The 16252-nt window shown below is 44.9% G+C and overlaps 8 protein-coding genes across 8 annotated transcripts; 5 read left to right on the forward strand and 3 right to left on the reverse strand.

The window, feature by feature from the left end:
* Nucleotides 1–279: 279 nt before the first annotated feature.
* MOT1 (DNA-binding ATPase) lies at nucleotides 280–5925 on the reverse strand (the record flags this gene model as incomplete). The annotated part of the gene is made up of 1 exon (XM_037285694.1): nucleotides 280–5925. One exon carries the CDS (start codon nucleotides 5923–5925, stop codon nucleotides 280–282), a length of 5646 nt encoding a protein of 1881 aa, XP_037141590.1.
* Nucleotides 5926–6563: 638 nt separating this feature from the next.
* Nucleotides 6564–7745, forward strand: HG536_0H02920 (homocitrate synthase; the record flags this gene model as incomplete). The annotated part of the gene is made up of 1 exon (XM_037285695.1): nucleotides 6564–7745. The coding sequence occupies one exon, from the start codon at nucleotides 6564–6566 to the stop codon at nucleotides 7743–7745; it is 1182 nt and encodes a 393-aa protein (XP_037141591.1).
* A 258-nt stretch (nucleotides 7746–8003) lies between these two features.
* HG536_0H02930 (40S ribosomal protein uS4) lies at nucleotides 8004–8905 on the forward strand (the record flags this gene model as incomplete). Its single annotated transcript, XM_037285696.1, has 2 exons — nucleotides 8004–8010; nucleotides 8331–8905. 2 exons carry the CDS (start codon nucleotides 8004–8006, stop codon nucleotides 8903–8905), a joined length of 582 nt encoding a protein of 193 aa, XP_037141592.1.
* A 672-nt stretch (nucleotides 8906–9577) lies between these two features.
* Nucleotides 9578–10277, forward strand: HG536_0H02940 (60S ribosomal protein eL21; the record flags this gene model as incomplete). The annotated part of the gene is made up of 2 exons (XM_037285697.1): nucleotides 9578–9588; nucleotides 9806–10277. The coding sequence occupies 2 exons, from the start codon at nucleotides 9578–9580 to the stop codon at nucleotides 10275–10277; spliced, it is 483 nt and encodes a 160-aa protein (XP_037141593.1).
* Nucleotides 10278–10487: 210 nt separating this feature from the next.
* Nucleotides 10488–11921, reverse strand: HG536_0H02950 (uncharacterized protein; the record flags this gene model as incomplete). The annotated part of the gene is made up of 1 exon (XM_037285698.1): nucleotides 10488–11921. One exon carries the CDS (start codon nucleotides 11919–11921, stop codon nucleotides 10488–10490), a length of 1434 nt encoding a protein of 477 aa, XP_037141594.1.
* A 452-nt stretch (nucleotides 11922–12373) lies between these two features.
* Nucleotides 12374–13255, forward strand: TMT1 (trans-aconitate 3-methyltransferase; the record flags this gene model as incomplete). Its single annotated transcript, XM_037285699.1, has 1 exon — nucleotides 12374–13255. One exon carries the CDS (start codon nucleotides 12374–12376, stop codon nucleotides 13253–13255), a length of 882 nt encoding a protein of 293 aa, XP_037141595.1.
* A 246-nt stretch (nucleotides 13256–13501) lies between these two features.
* Nucleotides 13502–14227, forward strand: HG536_0H02970 (PICOT family protein; the record flags this gene model as incomplete). Its single annotated transcript, XM_037285700.1, has 1 exon — nucleotides 13502–14227. One exon carries the CDS (start codon nucleotides 13502–13504, stop codon nucleotides 14225–14227), a length of 726 nt encoding a protein of 241 aa, XP_037141596.1.
* Nucleotides 14228–14302: 75 nt separating this feature from the next.
* On the reverse strand, nucleotides 14303–16249 carry RAD24 (Rad24p; the record flags this gene model as incomplete). Its single annotated transcript, XM_037285701.1, has 1 exon — nucleotides 14303–16249. One exon carries the CDS (start codon nucleotides 16247–16249, stop codon nucleotides 14303–14305), a length of 1947 nt encoding a protein of 648 aa, XP_037141597.1.
* Nucleotides 16250–16252: the final 3 nt, after the last annotated feature.

Below are 16252 nucleotides of genomic sequence, written 5' to 3' on the forward strand. Positions count from 1 at the left end.
GCCATCGCCTCATCTACCTGACCGTTTAGAACCTGATAGACGGTGAACAATCAGGCCATCTTAGTAGGCTATCGACATTCATCAATAGTTAGAAGTGAACGAAGCACTAGTGCTAGGTACAATCAGTAACGTATTGGATTGTATTTATTGATGAAGGGGACAACCATAAATTATCTATCAAAGTTCGAATAATACTACAAGTGTTCTGTTATTTACAAGACGGATGAGAGACATGAACCTCCTTTAGATGCAATAGAAATCAAAGTATTCTTGACCACACTAGCGTAGCGTCTTGATGAAATTATCTAGATTGTATTCTTCCTCGTATTGGGAAGGATCCCATAGCTCTTTTAGTTCGCCAAGAGCCTCTTTGGCCTTACCGCTCAATCCCGTTTCATTGGCTATGTCTTCCATGCCGGATCCATTAGCGCCGTGCGTTTGCTTTTCGTCACTTTCCTGCGAAGGTACGTTATCGGAATCAAACAAATCTAATAACTGGTGCGTATCCATATTTGCCAGGCCGTTATTTTGCTGATTAACAACCGTCGAAGCAATGTTCATCTTAAATTTCTGCAGGCCCATAATTTTTTCCTCTAAAGTACCCTTTGTGATGATTCTGTAAACGTTCACAACTTTCTTCTGTCCCAACCTGTGGGCACGATCCATGGCTTGTAGGTCGTTCATCGGATTCCAATCATGTTCAACAAATATCACTGTATCTGCCCCCGTTAGGTTCAAGCCTAAACCACCCACTTTAGTTGTTAACAGCAGACAGTCAATAGAAGGATCATCGGTAAATTTCCTGACCACCTTTTGTCTATCTCTAGGTTCGACACTACCATCGAGCCTCATATAGGTCACTGACGGCATGTATTTCTTTAGGAGATCATTTTCGACCATATCAAGCATGTCCTTCAATTGGCAAAAAATCAGGGCCCGATGTTGCGAGATAACGTTTTCTGAACTTGGAAGTTGAGTTCCGCTAGCTTTCCCATCCATATCCTGCTCACCAATCCCGCACTCCAATAAAAGGTTTCGCAAAGCTCCTAACTTAGGAGCGTTAGCGATGTCATGTAGATCTAAATGAGTCTGCTTGAGGTAATCCTCAACTTGGCGCAGTTGTGGGTGATCAGGAGAAAGCACTAAAGCAGGGTGGTTGCAGAGCTTTCTCATGTATTGTAAGGCCTGGAAAATGTGCTGCTTGCCCTCGACATCTGCATTATTTTCTAAATCCTTTTCGACAACGTTCTTTTGTTTCTTGGAGAAATCTTTATAAAGCTGCTTTTGGAGGTCACTCAGTTCACAATAGTAATCTTGTATGATTTTAGGAGGCAAATCTGATAGGACATCCTCTTTTAGTCTTCTCAACATGAAAGGCAGAACTTGTTTATGCAGTGCTTCCAAAGCCAAAGCACCTTTTTCTTGATCCTTCGATTGCGATTTGCTGTTTCTGGAGGCCCCTATAGGCTTCGCGAACCTTTCCTGAAACATCTTTTCTGTCCCCAAGAAACCAGGCATGAGGAAATCAAACAGTGACCATAGCTCAAGAACGTTGTTTTGTATCGGAGTTCCTGTCAAAATCAACCTATGGTTAGAGCTAAACTGCTTGACCGCTTTTGCAAGCTTTGACTGGGAATTCTTGATAATATGGCCTTCATCCAGGACGCAATAATTGTAATCAAGCTTCGTCATAACATTCAGATCGTTTCGCGCTACATCATAAGATGTAACAATAACATCTGCCTGAGAGAGCTGATCTCTTAATGGAAAACGAGTCGACGGACCACCAGCATAAACTACTACTTTTAAAGAAGGAGAATATTGCTCGAACTCACTTTCCCAATGACCAGTTAATGAGGGAGGGCATATGATTAGTGATGGCAAAGGTCTACTTTTCAGGGATTTAGTTTTCAGATAATCTTCTTTTCTAAGATGTTGATCACTAGCAATGATGCAAATAGTCTGCAGAGTTTTACCGAGACCCATATCATCACAAAGTATACCATGCAAATGGTACTTATTCAAAAATGCAAGCCAGTTCAAGCCGTCCTGTTGGTACTTTCTCAAGGTGGCTTTGACAGCCACAGGCATCTTAAAAGGCTCTGCCTTTGAAGGGTCCATCATCTGCTGCATAAATTCACGCTCTCTTTCACGGCCAGCCATAAGATCTTCAGGTAAACCCTCTGGATGAGCAATTCCTTCTTCCAAAGGAACCAGTTTTATGATTGAAGCAAACGTGGTTGTTGCCAAGCTTCTAACATCAGTATCCGAATCACTCATACGGCCCAACAAAGGAACAATGAGAAATATAACGTACGGCAAAATGTCGGCTTCCAAAGTAACCGATAGATGGTAGATTAATTCTGTAGCACCCTGTCGATCGATTGTGGAACCAGCATTATTCAGTAAAGGAAGTATCTCCCGTATGACATACGTCATAACCGGAATCGTTGCAGTTTTAGCGAGATCGGAAAATGTTCTTGCAACGGAGTATCGAAAAACGGAATAGTCAGATCTTAAAAACTTGAGCAGAAGTGAAAATCTGGAAATAACTTCTTTATTTTGTAACTTGGGATGCATGAATGGGAAGAGCGCCCTCACAACTCCCAAAGAATCAACAATTTCTTGACCCACTTCATTGCTGAATGGCTCACTCTTGAGCTCGTCGAACTTATGGAGAGGTTCCAAGATTGACTTTTTTAGCTGAGGGACTTTCCCCAGTGCTTCTTCTCCGAATAGTTTCAAAAGCTTGCCCAATGTATATAAGGCACCTTTGCGCTTGATTGAAGCTTCCTCGGCAAGTTTTCTCAAGTGAGGGTCATCTTGAACTGTGAGGTAATTGTTCTCTTTAACCAAGGTCAAAATTGAGTCCTTCAATGTGGCATTGACTGCAAACTCTGGCACTTCTGTTATGTCGACACACAAAAATCCGCACAAGTTTTTGACAATTTTATCTGAAACGTTAGTTTTCCCATCGTCAACTAGCTTCTTAACCAAGTATTCTATGGAGTCACCAGATAACCTCTGTAAAATTTCGTTCTTCTCCTCCTTGATACTATCCATCAATGCCCGTATTATCGGGTTTAGCTTTTTAGGAAGACCACTAAACCTTAATGTAGCAGATGCATAATTCGCCAGAATGCTGCAATTGTACTCGCGCCTCGATGCTTGAGAGTCCTCTATCGCCAACAGAACACGATGTTTGGCATCTTCAAGTGGTTTCTTTGCCAAAAGTTTGTAGCAATTGCTCATCGACTTAAACATTTTATCATAGTAGTCTTTGTAAACCCTTTCAGCTAATTCGATGCTGAATGCTTCAGGTCCAGCATCGGTTTCTCCCTGGCAAACCACAGGCACGTTAGGCAATTTATGCTGAGGTAACATACCAACATCCACAAAAGTGTTGAGAAGATTTTGACATTGTGTTCTAAGTGCCTTTAAACTGGGGGTAAACTCTCTAAAGATTGGCAGAGTCTCAGGATTGGATAACTGATTATTTATTGTTGGACCCAACACTTCGGCCACAAATGATGGAATGCCCGAAGTTCCATACTTGCCCTCCAGCCGTGTTTTGCAAAATTCGGTTAAGATGATGGCTGCTAGCATTCTGGGCGTCGCATATGACAAGTCTAAACAACGGACAAGCACGTTTTCGAAGAACGATTTCAGCGTGGAGTCCTGGAACATTGCTAGGGTTATTCCGAACGCTCTGGCGCCCATGACTCTCGTATTTTTTATAACTTCAACACCCAAAAGTATTATATCACCAGCAATCATGGGCGCATCTATATTAACACGCTCATTATGTTTGGGAGGAGGGATATCCGTTTCATAACTAGCTTCCGATATACTTCTCTTTTTGTCGGGATTGATTTGATAATGCTGTGAAGGTTTAAGAATGTATTGGGATTCCATGTTGTAACTCTTACCATTTACCCCGATGGGGGTATTTAACAAATGCAAAATTGGTTGTAAATGCTTGCTTAGTACATGATCCAGAGTCTTTTCCGTATGCTTGGATTTATAATTTTTTAGTAAAGAGCAATAAACTTGAAATGACAGGTTTAAAATATCTTCATTTTGCTCCAGAAGGATATTTTGGAAGAGAAGCCTAAAAGCCTTCCCGTTTAACCAACTCTTTGTTGTGTCTTCCTTTATGGAAAGAAATGCATCTAATAGGTTTAAAACCGCTTTTCTCACAGAGGAAATGGAGTGTCGCAAAAACAAATAAAGTTTGGGTACTAAAAACTTAAATGACCATTCAGATGGATACTGTAATGCCTTGTTCTTGAAAATGTCTAGCACTTCCGTGTGCTTACAAAGTTTGGCCAACAAGTTCATGACAGAGCCGACACTTGAGGATAAATCATCATCCAAATGAGTTAAAGAAGACCAGATGGTAGAAAGGACCAGATCCACAATTGGAGTATCGAGCTTCACAAAGTCAGAGGTGATTGGAGATAATATTGCCGCTGCCACACTTTGAACGTCGTCGTCAGGCTGATTCAGACCATAAAGCACAATTTTCACAACATCTCCCAGTAAGCTTTTAGATAAGAGAAAATCGGTTTTAATGCTCACAAAGTATCTCACCCCGAGTAATCCACCATGAGTTGCTTCCCAAATCTTGGTCGGCAGCGAGACTGTCTGAGGATCTTGTAAAACGAGCTGTTCCAAACTGTTGAAAATCTTAACGCATAGGTCATCATCTAAATGTATAAGTAATGCAGCCAAAGTTTGAGCAGCAGATTCTCTTACCGGGGCTACCACGGTATCATAAACGTAATCACCAAATCTATCGAGAGCGAAAATTGTGAGCAGCCTAGTGGCGCAATCCTCTAAGCTCTTTTTATTCCTCAAATCATTCTCAGCTCTACCCCTGCCTTTGACACGGCTGACGCCAAAAGCGTGTTGTTTTAAAAGCTCTCTCAATCCTAATGCTGCACCATGCCTCACCTCCCATGCTTCATTCATCAGATTATCTATCAGTAGTTCATAAACACCTTGAAATTGCCAAACCAAGCCCGCAACTCTCTCATGTTTCTCCAGTATCGGTGCCACCGTTGACTCAACCATGATCTTGTTAGCCTCCGAACTTTCTGTGATATCGAGTTTAGGGTTGTTCAGCGTTGTCGGAGAGAAAGAACTGGAGTTATCAGGTTGATTCATCAAACTCTTTGAAATGTTACTCTCTGATAAATCGACTGGCTTGGTGGAAGAGCTTTTCGCCTGCATCTTTTTTTTTCTCTTCGCCATGGCCAACATCCTGGCGGACTTTTTCGAGCTGGCAAGCGGCATAGAAGGCCGGGGTGATTCCTGTTTCTTTACCACTCCAACTGCAGTCTCTTTGCTTTCTACTTTTACATTACCGTCATTAAAGTCATTATCGTTATCATAACCGGTCTTCCTCTGCTGCTTCCGCACCTTAGTATCTTCATCCCAACCTTCATTATATCCATTAATGCTGGAGGCCAACAAAACCTTGTTGCTCTTCAGAAGCTCATGAAGATTCCATTGTGACAGCGAAAACAGCCGTTGCTCGTCTTGTAAGAACTCATCTCCGTCGTTCTGACTCACTTCCTCCAACTTCAACTGTATCTCCTGCTCCATCTTCACTTTTGCTGTTTCTACGGGTGCCGAGTCTGCCACTCCCTTCTCACCCCCTTCCTCATCGTCTTCCGCATTGGGATCCCATAGTGGAGCATGCGCTACTATCCCACCTATTGCCCTTGCGGCCGTCACACGAGTCTCCCATTTCTTCGCCATCAAAAAGGAATACACCCTCGATAGTAGTGACAGTATATCCTCCGGATGCTGCCTCGCAAGATCGCCTAATTGATCCGCAGCCATGTTCCTTATGAACTGGGTTGAACCGGTTTCCAGCAACACCACCTGGCGATCCAGTCGCGATACCTGTGAGCTCATTCTTCCAGTAAACTTAGTTTATTCTGGTTTTAATGTCTCTGTGTAACCCACAAATAAAAGGAAAAATTTAGCCGCCGAGGTCCTTCAAAAATATCTGTCTACCGTACCAAACGACTCAAAATATTGGGACCAGACCATCGCGCAGCGTTTCCCGGTTTTTGCACCAAGACAGATGCTTTTATATGAAAGGGGCCGTTGAAAATGTGAAAAAGAGCTGGCGCGTTTGGCGACTGCAACATCTACGAAAAAAAAAACAACCTTGAGCCGCACATAACGTGTCAAGAGAAAAGAGAAACGCCGATCGATATTATTGCTCGTTTTCTAAAACTAACATATGGTTTGCTCGAAAGTGAAATTAAAGCCAATGGAGTGTATTTCCTTGGCTCTTATGTTGTAGCCACTTGTTGGTATTTGCAATATCACCGTGATGTGGAGGAAATAACAGCAGTTTAGATCGGGTAACGGCGGCTTGCCTTTCGACCTACGTTTCTTTTTCAGAAGGCTTGACATCTGTAACCCGGACAGTTAAAGCGGTAAAATCACTGATAATAAGCTTGAAAGAGTGCATGACAATGAACTTAGCCGTGTAATCGTGGAGGATCTGTCGGCTGTAAAGTGCATTTTGCTGCCTTGGAACAATGTCTGTGAATTCCAATCCTTATGCGCCCAATGTGGCTGACTTGGTGTCCAATGTGACTAGATTTCAAATTATCGAGTCTACTTTGAGAGAAGGTGAACAATTTGCCAATGCTTTCTTCAGTACGGAGAAAAAGATTGAGATTGCCAAGGCATTGGATGAATTTGGCATTGATTATATCGAATTGACATCTCCAGTGGCCTCGGAGCAGTCCAGAAAGGACTGCGAAGCTATCTGTAAGCTTGGGTTGAAAGCCAAAATTCTAACGCACATCCGATGCCATATGGACGATGCAAAAGTTGCTGTGGAGACCGGTGTGGATGGCGTGGATGTCGTTATCGGTACTTCCCAGTTCTTGAGGCAGTATTCTCACGGTAAGGATATGAACTATATCGCCAAGAGCGCAGTCGAGGTTATCGAGTTTGTTAAATCGAAGGGATTGGAGATCAGGTTTTCTTCCGAGGACTCCTTCAGATCAGATGTCGTGGACCTGTTAAACATTTACAAGACCGTCGATAAAATCGGTGTCAACCGTGTCGGTATTGCGGACACTGTTGGATGCGCCAACCCAAGGCAAGTCTATGAGCTTGTGAGATCTTTAAAGTCAGTTGTTTCATGCGATATCGAGTGCCATTTTCACGACGATACTGGTTGCGCTATCGGTAATGCTTATTCTGCGTTAGAGGCAGGCGCCAAGTTGATTGATACCTGTGTTCTCGGGATTGGTGAGAGAAACGGTATTGTGCCTCTTGGTGGGTTGATGGCAAGAATGATCGTGTCGGCACCGGACTATGTCAAATCTAAATACAATCTGAAGAAGCTACGTGACCTAGAGACATTAGTGGCCGAAGCGGTTGAAGTCAATTTACCATTCAACAATCCAATCACCGGTTTCTGTGCCTTCACCCATAAAGCAGGTATCCACGCAAAAGCGATACTGGCAAATCCCTCCACTTATGAGATCTTGAATCCTGCAGACTTCGGTATCAGCCGTTACATTCACTTCGCGAACAGACTAACCGGTTGGAACGCTATTAAGTCGAGAGTCGAGCAGTTGAATCTTCAACTGACTGATGATCAGATCAAAGAAGTTACTGCCAAGATCAAGCAAATGGGTGATATCAGACCTCTAGGGATTGATGATGTGGATTCCGTCATCAAAGATTATCATGCAGAGCTCTAATATGTACATATTAGAATATGTATATATTCTAGGACTGCCGCGAGCCGGAAAATCTGTACATCTTACAATTTTTTTTCTGCGTAATCTGGGTCCGAAGGTACACACCATACCGACGCGGCCTCTTTTTTTTTTTCAACCACGCAACATAGACGGAAGTGATGAAATTAATCGGCATATAAGAGTTTTAGAACAGCACAGACCTTCATCTCACTTAGTATCTTTTGGGAAGATCTCCAAGGAATCGACGAATAAGCAACAATGCCAAGTACGTTTTAACTTTCATATATGGGACTGTGCAGTATAAATTGCACAGCCTTTGAGGTTCGGGTCCTCATAAATTTCGAAGATATCTCATCGAAACACTTCCTCGTTACTGGTTAATACTTAACACTGAAATCCCGACACTTCAGGTTAAGGTAGGCCAGGACTGAATAACGAGGAGATTCGCGTGTTAAATGCGAATGCCAGTTTTCGATGGAACGTGTGTGCCAGTCACTGTTCTGCAAGATTTATCTTTGACGTTTATGTGTACTTCTTGAACCTCTTGCCACTTTGACCATCGGCTAACATCTGTATTTTCAACAGGAGCTCCAAGAACTTACTCTAAGACCTACTCTACCCCAAAGAGACCTTACGAATCCTCTCGTTTGGATGCTGAATTGAAATTGGCTGGTGAGTTCGGTTTGAAGAACAAGAGAGAGATCTACAGAATCACTTTCCAATTGTCCAAGATCCGTCGTGCCGCCAGAGACTTGTTGACCAGAGACGAGAAGGATCCAAAGAGATTGTTCGAAGGTAACGCCTTGATCAGAAGACTAGTCAGAATTGGTGTTTTGTCTGAGGACAAGAAGAAGCTAGATTATGTCTTGGCTTTGAAAATCGAAGATTTCTTGGAAAGAAGATTGCAAACTCAAGTCTACAAGTTGGGTTTGGCTAAGTCTGTTCACCACGCCAGAGTCTTGATCACTCAAAGACACATTGCCGTTGGTAAGCAAATCGTCAACGTCCCATCCTTCATGGTCAGATTGGACTCTGAGAAGCACATCGACTTCGCCCCAACCTCTCCATTCGGTGGTGGCAGACCAGGTAGAGTTGCCAGAAAGAACGCCGCTAACAAATCCGAAGGCGGCGACGATGCTGGTGCTGAAGATGAAGAGTAAGCGGATTGCTTGCGATAAATGCATCCACTGTATTTTACACCAATTCACCGACACCATCATCCCTTTCTAGAGATTCACAACTACTAATATTTTGATCTTTACATGTGCAAGGCTTCCATCATATAAATACAGTATATATGGATTGCTTTGTTTAGGTGATCAAGAAAGTTTTATTCTCTGCATTTCAGCTCTTAGTCGGTTAGTCCATATCTCCATATCAAATGTATATTAGTTTATAAGACCTAATGATTTTCGACGAAAAAATAGAGCCGTGCGAAACAGCTTTCGGTAAGAGCATTTCATGTTACTGTTCATAAAACCCACACATCAACATCAATTACATCCTAACACCATGATAATCTCTTGCTTTTTTTCCGCGTCGCTTTCTGTTCTTTTCACAACAAACACGGTTGTCGCAAGCGAGCCCGAGATGTGGTACCAGGCTTCCGCTGCTAGGCCCGGCGTTTTTGCCTGTCCTGTCCTTCTACCGGCAGCCCAGGCGGCCTGCTCAGCAGACTCCCGGGCGAAGAGCTCTGCCTGGGCTAGATGGACCATGCGCATCTGGTTGGATTGGCGGATGGCTCGCCGGTTGGTGTATAGTGAAATATAATTTATCAGTGGGATAGTGCAGGAACTGTTCAGAAGCAACGAAATCAAGGACGACAAGCAAAAATGGGTAAATCGTATGTGGAAATAATGCTATTTCAGTGAAAGGACAGGCAGCAACAGCTACAACAACCCAATCGCATGAGGAACGAGACAACCGAGGAATTAAACAATTATCGAAGAAGAAGGATGCCAGATCCATCTGGACGACCACGTTGCTTTGCTGGGTGTTCAATATTCAATGCAAGGAGCAGTTTGTTACTAACATGAGGATATTACAATTCCTTAAAACAGGCACGGTTACAGATCTCGTACTCGTTACATGTTCCAACGTGACTTCAGAAGACATGGTACTATTCCATTGTCTACCTACCTGAAGATCTACAAAGTTGGTGACATCGTCGACATCAAAGCCAACGGTTCTATCCAAAAGGGTATGCCACACAAGTACTACCAAGGTAAGACTGGTGTTGTCTACAACGTGACCAAGTCCTCTGTTGGTGTTATCATCAACAAGATGGTTGGTAACAGATACTTGGAGAAGAGATTGAACTTGAGAGTTGAACACGTTAAGCACTCCAAGTGTAGAGCCGAGTTTTTGCAAAGAGTCAAGGACAACGCTGCTAAGCGTGCTGAGGCCAAGGCTCAAGGTGTTGCCGTCCAATTGAAGAGACAACCAGCTCAACCAAGAGAGGCCCGTGTTGTTTCTACCGAAAACAACGTTCCACAAACTTTGGCCCCAGTTCCTTACGAAACTTTCATCTAATTTACCCGATGCATCTTTCGGCGGTCAGTTTTTGCAGCGTTTTATCATCAATGTATAATTGTCTCTAATCTATAACAATTTACACGCACTGTTTCTTGGTTAAATCTCAATAAAAGTCTTACAAAAGTCAAATTTTAAACGCCTTTATGGGAAAGTCTCGCCGGCTTTCCCAACACCTAAACACAGAAGACTATTGAAGCCGGTTTCTTGTCATATCACTTCTCGTAAAAAGCCGCGAGCGCTCTCTGAAGGATTTCGCTCAGCGTCTGGGGCCAACCTTATTGAAGAAGATGACATTGAAGAGTAATTGCCTTGCGTTGACGAGATATAGGAGGAGTCGGTCAGCGATGATACGTAAGAAAACCTGTGATCGACCGGCACCTCTGGGTCCGCTGAGGCGTAAATACCAGTAATGTTTCTTGACGGGGGGATTGGAGGAGGTCGCCTGGCTTGGAAATTGAACTCATCTTGAAATGGATTTCCGCTGTCGTTGCGAGGATCTGTTTCGCCTTTGTTCCTCGATATTTGCGCCATGGCTTTACTCTTTATCCTGGACAAAAGGGCCGTCTGTCCGCTGCCAGTGGCAGGAGGGGACACCTTCTCTTGGTCATGGTCTGATGCCTGGGACGGTAGTGGATATCCTGCCCGACGACCGATCTTAGATGTGAATCCTCGAGGCGCTTTTGTCGTTTTCTTCCTACGTCTGAAGAACATGAGCCATAACACAATTCCGCAAAGCAGAGCTCCCGCGACCCCTCCAACTACGCCGCCTATTATCTTGTTCTTAGTTGGACTAGATGGACTGCTGGCTTCACCAAGACCCCCGTCGAGCCAATTTTCATAAAACTGGATTCCTCGAGTCTGCGTGCTGGTGGGGACCGAGAAGCTGCTGGTGACGGTTTTCGCACGAGCAGTCGTAGTTGGAAGCCCTGTATCAAACGTAGTGGTTGAACCTGTGATGTGGTAAAGCTGGGTGTATATGTAATAGATCGACCGGGAGTCCTGTGAAACCGTATAGCTTGGCGCCGATGTCGAAGTCCAAGCCGAAGTCGCTGATGAAGAAGAGAAAGGAGTGCTTTGCGGTTCCAACACTGACGTGGAAGGTATCACGCTTTCCGAGCTCGACGAAGAAGTTGAGAGGTCTATAACGGAGGTATCCGAGTCGGAAGAGGAAGATGGCGACGATGACGATGATCTTGACGCCCACGAAGACGATGCCGATGATGCCGACGAGCGTTCTAAACCGGAACTGCTGGAAGATTCAGACCGCACGGAAGAAAGTTCGCTTTCAGATGCACTTGTCGACGAACTAGAGACCCCAGATGCACTCGAGCTCTCCAAGGTGCTCAACGGGACGACTGCTGAAGAACTTCGAGACCACAGCCTGGACAATTGCGGGCTTTGGGACGATACAACTTGTCCTAACGATGCACTATCAATCTCCGAACTGGAATAAAGTTGTGAGCTCGATGGCGTCACTATAGTTGGTCCTGATGAAGAAGTTACCATCAACGAGCCACCATCTCTCGAGGCCAACGTACTTCTTCCGGATGTGCTGTCCGATGGCCACCAGCTCGTTTCTAAAGACCATCCAGAGGATGAACCGACACTACCAGCCCATGTCGAAGAGCTATTGAAAGCCATTCTCACACCGAACCGACAACTAGCGGTTTCCTTTCTTCAAGACAGGCTTTACGATCGCAGATCTAATGGCTTGTTTATCTGATAAAGTTCGCCCTCGGGCTTTTTTTAGAAAGAAGCGAACTGACTAACAAAACCATCCTCCAGTCAACAGGATCTGAGCTGAGTTGGCACGGATCTTGGCATGCCGGAAGCTCTGGGAATGAAGCTATGAGCTGGTGATAAGTCTGGCACTGAGGGAGTCGTGAATTGTGCGAGGTTAAGACTTTAGCCGGTACCGGCCCGGCACCGGGATGGTGCCAGAACAGCTCAAACATGGCGGTTGTACCCGTTTGATGAGTGAGTTGAGCTGCCTGAAGCTGGTTCTGGGCTTGGTTGACTTTGGTATAAAGGGCGGGTGTATTTTTGAACGCTCGAGATGAAAAAACCAGCGATAAGTGACAGATAAGTTCAAGATGTCGACCTTCTCTGAGTCTGATTTCGATGCCGAGCGCTACGATAGGAGCCGACCCTCCTATCCCGATCGCTTTTACGCAGCTTTGGACAAATATCACCAAGGCCCCCGTCGTTGTGTCGTTGATGTTGGGTGCGGTCCTGGGACGGCTACGTTCCAAATGGCTGCATTATTGAGCGGTTTCGAGCAGGTCGTAGGAACCGACATCTCGCCAACCATGATCGAGAAGGCCAGGTCCGCGAGTGGGAGCGACGAGCGAGTCTCTTTTGAAGTGTCGTCAGGCAACGAGTTTTCGTTCTTGGGCGCCGCCAAGGCCAACAGACAGACCCTCGATATGGTCACGGCAGTGGAATGTGTTCATTGGTTTGACTTTGCAAGTTTCCAGTCATCCGTAGCCGCCAATCTGCGCAGAGGCGGCACTTTTGCGATCTGGGGCTACGCAGACGCTGCGTTTATCGACTATCCGGAGCTGGACGCTGTGCTGAACGACGTTTCGTATGGGAGGGATCAGCTCGGGCCGTTCTGGCAGCAGCCGGGACGCAACGTGCTCCGTGGCATGTTAGAGAACTGGGTCTTCGACAGCAGATATTTCGCTGACGAGCAGAGTGCTGAAGTTAGAGTCGCGGATTTGCGCGCCCCACAGCACCTACATGCTCAGCAGAGACCTCTGATTCTCTCAAAGGAGATGACAGTGTCCGACTACGCAAACTATGTCAGAACTTTCAGTGCGTACCACACTTGGAAGACAAAACACGGAGACTCGGAAGAAGACATCGCCGAGCGGCTGGTGGAGACGATCTGCACGGTTCAACCAGAGCTCACGCCAGATTCCAAGGTCCAGGTAGCTTGGAATACCTTCTACAAGTTTGCTAGAAGAGTTTGATCAGCTATTACTAAAGCTAGTTGATATAATAGGTTGGAGCTCACGTGACATCGATTTTTTTGTATGGCTTAATAGATACTGTAAGGTTGGCAAAGTAAGAGTTGATTTTAGACAATGAACAACGTCAATAGATGTGTCAATCCTCTCATTTACTAGTCAGATGCCATCTGTTTTGCTGAGCTTCTTTGGCAGTTGAGTTTGCTCCCTACAACTGTTTACAAAGCACTCGAAATCATCCAGTGAAAAATGCCTGTGGTGGAAATTAAAGATCAGGATAAATTCACCAACTTGGTTACTGCTGAAGCAGCTGATAGACTGACTGCATTGTACTTCTACGCACCTTGGGCAGAGCCATGCAAGTATATGGGTGAGGTATTCAAGGCGTTGAGTGATGAACCCTCCAATAAGGATGTGTTATTTCTGTCGATCAATGCTGATGACAACTCTGAGATTGCTGAATCGTTTGAGGTTTCGGCAGTCCCCTGTTTGATTATTGTCAGGAAAGGGACCATATTGACAGAGCTCTCTGGTGCGAATCCAAAGCAGTTCGTCAAAGCTTTGAATGATCACAAGGCCAGTCTGCAGGGGACTCCAGAGCCGCAGCAGCGTTCAATTACGGATGAAGAGGATGAGGATGAGGACGAAGAGACTGAAGAAGAGCTGAATGAAAGATTGACAAAGCTAACGCAGGCTGCTCCAATAATGCTTTTTATGAAGGGAAGTCCCTCGGAACCCAAATGTGGGTTTTCCAGACAAATGGCCGTCGGCATACTTAGAGAGCACCAGGTAAGGTTTGGGTTTTTTGATATCTTGAAGGATTCCTCTGTGAGAGAGGGTCTCAAAAAGTTCTCTGACTGGCCTACCTTTCCACAGCTGTACGTCAAGGGCGAATTCCAAGGCGGTTTAGATATTACTAAAGAGTCGCTGGAGGAGGATCCGGAGTTTTTTGAGCACGCTCTACAGTCTAGCTAATAAACGAGAAGTTTCCATTTAGGTATATACAGGTAATTCGATTTGTGATATTGAATGCAGATGTATGGTTACTAATCATAAATCCTCGAGATCGGAGTCGGACAGGGACTCACTGACCGGTTTCTCACCGTTCAGATTTCGGGGCTTTTGCGAAAGTGCCTCGTAGATAGAGTCTTCGTCGTCAAGCGTGTTGTTTGCAACAGCTCCCACATCTTGATCACTGTCAATTATGGGATCCTCTTCGAACTGCTCATCGTCAGTTTCAGTCCCAGCTTTCAATTCAGAATCTGTGCCGTATAGCTCAAGTAACTTTTGCAGTTTCGCATCTCGCGTTCGCCTCAATCGGTCAAGGGCCTCCTTGGCGCCTGATTGATGATCGTCCTCAGAGATTTCTGTATCATGACCGTCTATCAAGTTAATGTCGCCTCCTATACGCGCAGTGATATCTAACGTAGGATCCACTTCGAGACTTTGTATCCGCTGTTTTTTGACTTCAAATACAGCATCGTTAGATAATTTAGCTCTATAATGTTTCAATGCCTTTTCTTTATAAAACCGAATGCTCTTTATTTCAGGGTCGTAGAAACCAAATTGCAATGCTATGTTTCGGAAGAGACGGGGCTCACCGTACTTGTAGACTGAAACATTGGTATAATCTTCACATTGTATCAGGAACTCACTTTGAGCCTGACTAATTTTCCATTCTCGAGGGAACTTTGCCCTCCCATGAGAATGACTTCCTTGGCCCATTTCGCCAAAAATGTGCCGCACCTTGCGCAAACAAAACTCTAACGACTCAGGTGTCATATCCATAGTGTTGCTTTCGCTCAAAGAATCCGTTAATTTGCAAGCCTCCAAAATGCTGAATTTACCCTTGTTGAATGAGGCGTAATTTTCTAAAAGACCCAGAGAGAAATTGTCATGGGAAAGATGCCCCATCGAATTCAAAAGCAGTTCGTTGATCATCTTGCTGTCATCTGCAACATCGCGCGAACCATGCAAGACTTTGCCGATGGCATGGAAGTACGAAGTGGAGCTATCTCTCGCAAAAGTTGCGGTGCATCCCGTAGAGGTTGCCCAGAACTGCAGCATTGCAATTCCCGAACGTAAATCCCCCGTGGATTGTATCACTCCCTCAATAACGCGGTCCTTATCGTCCCATTTTTCACGTAGCATCAGCTCAGCTTTATTGTCATTGCAGATATTTACCAAGGTTTTTCTCATCAGCGTCGCATTCACCGGGTTGAACTTTATTCTCTTCAAGCAAGCATGAGATAATATCTCCTTGCCTAAAATCGACTCCGCCGTCCAAGAGTAGTCCACGCCGTAAGCGATGAAGCTCCCATTATCGTTCTCGAGCTCGCATTCGGTCAGACAAATAACTAAAGGTGGTAGAGAGCGCTTGGGCATATATAACCATTCCAGCAACTGTCGCCGAAAGGCGCTTCTGGTTTCCGCGTGGAAAACATTCGGTATATCCTCCACCAGAATCAGCGACAGGTTCGACACAACTCGATACTTTGCCTCGCCGAGGAACTGCCCAAAACTACCAATATGAGAAGCCCCGTTAGGTGCCATATCGTTTTCATACCGAATAACATTTTCACCTCTTCCTCCAGCTGCTCTGTACTTTGGAACTAGCTCTTTTGCTAACATATTGACAATTGTACTTTTACAACAGCCGCTGGGACCCGTCAGCAGCAAAACGCGCTTCTCGCTTCGACCCTGCATCATAGCCTCCAATTCATCGCGTACCTCCTTAGACTTCTTCTTATGAATCGACACCTCATTAACATTTTTCGGACTATACTTTTCATACCATGGAATCGTATTAAAACCACCAGTAGTCAGGTCCGCTGATAAATTGTGGCCTTGCAAATCTCGAACATCTACACTGGAGCATTTATTGCCCTTTTTCCGCGAGGGAGAGCACGATCTTGAAGCGCTCCAGTGAGTTATTTGGGAAGTTAGCGACGACAGACTACGCTTTAAATCCGGAACATTTCTCTTTTTGCGGTCCATAAG

Source organism: Torulaspora globosa, chromosome 8 (assembly GCF_014133895.1).
Source record: "Torulaspora globosa chromosome 8, complete sequence".
Lineage (NCBI taxonomy): Eukaryota > Fungi > Ascomycota > Saccharomycetes > Saccharomycetales > Saccharomycetaceae > Torulaspora > Torulaspora globosa.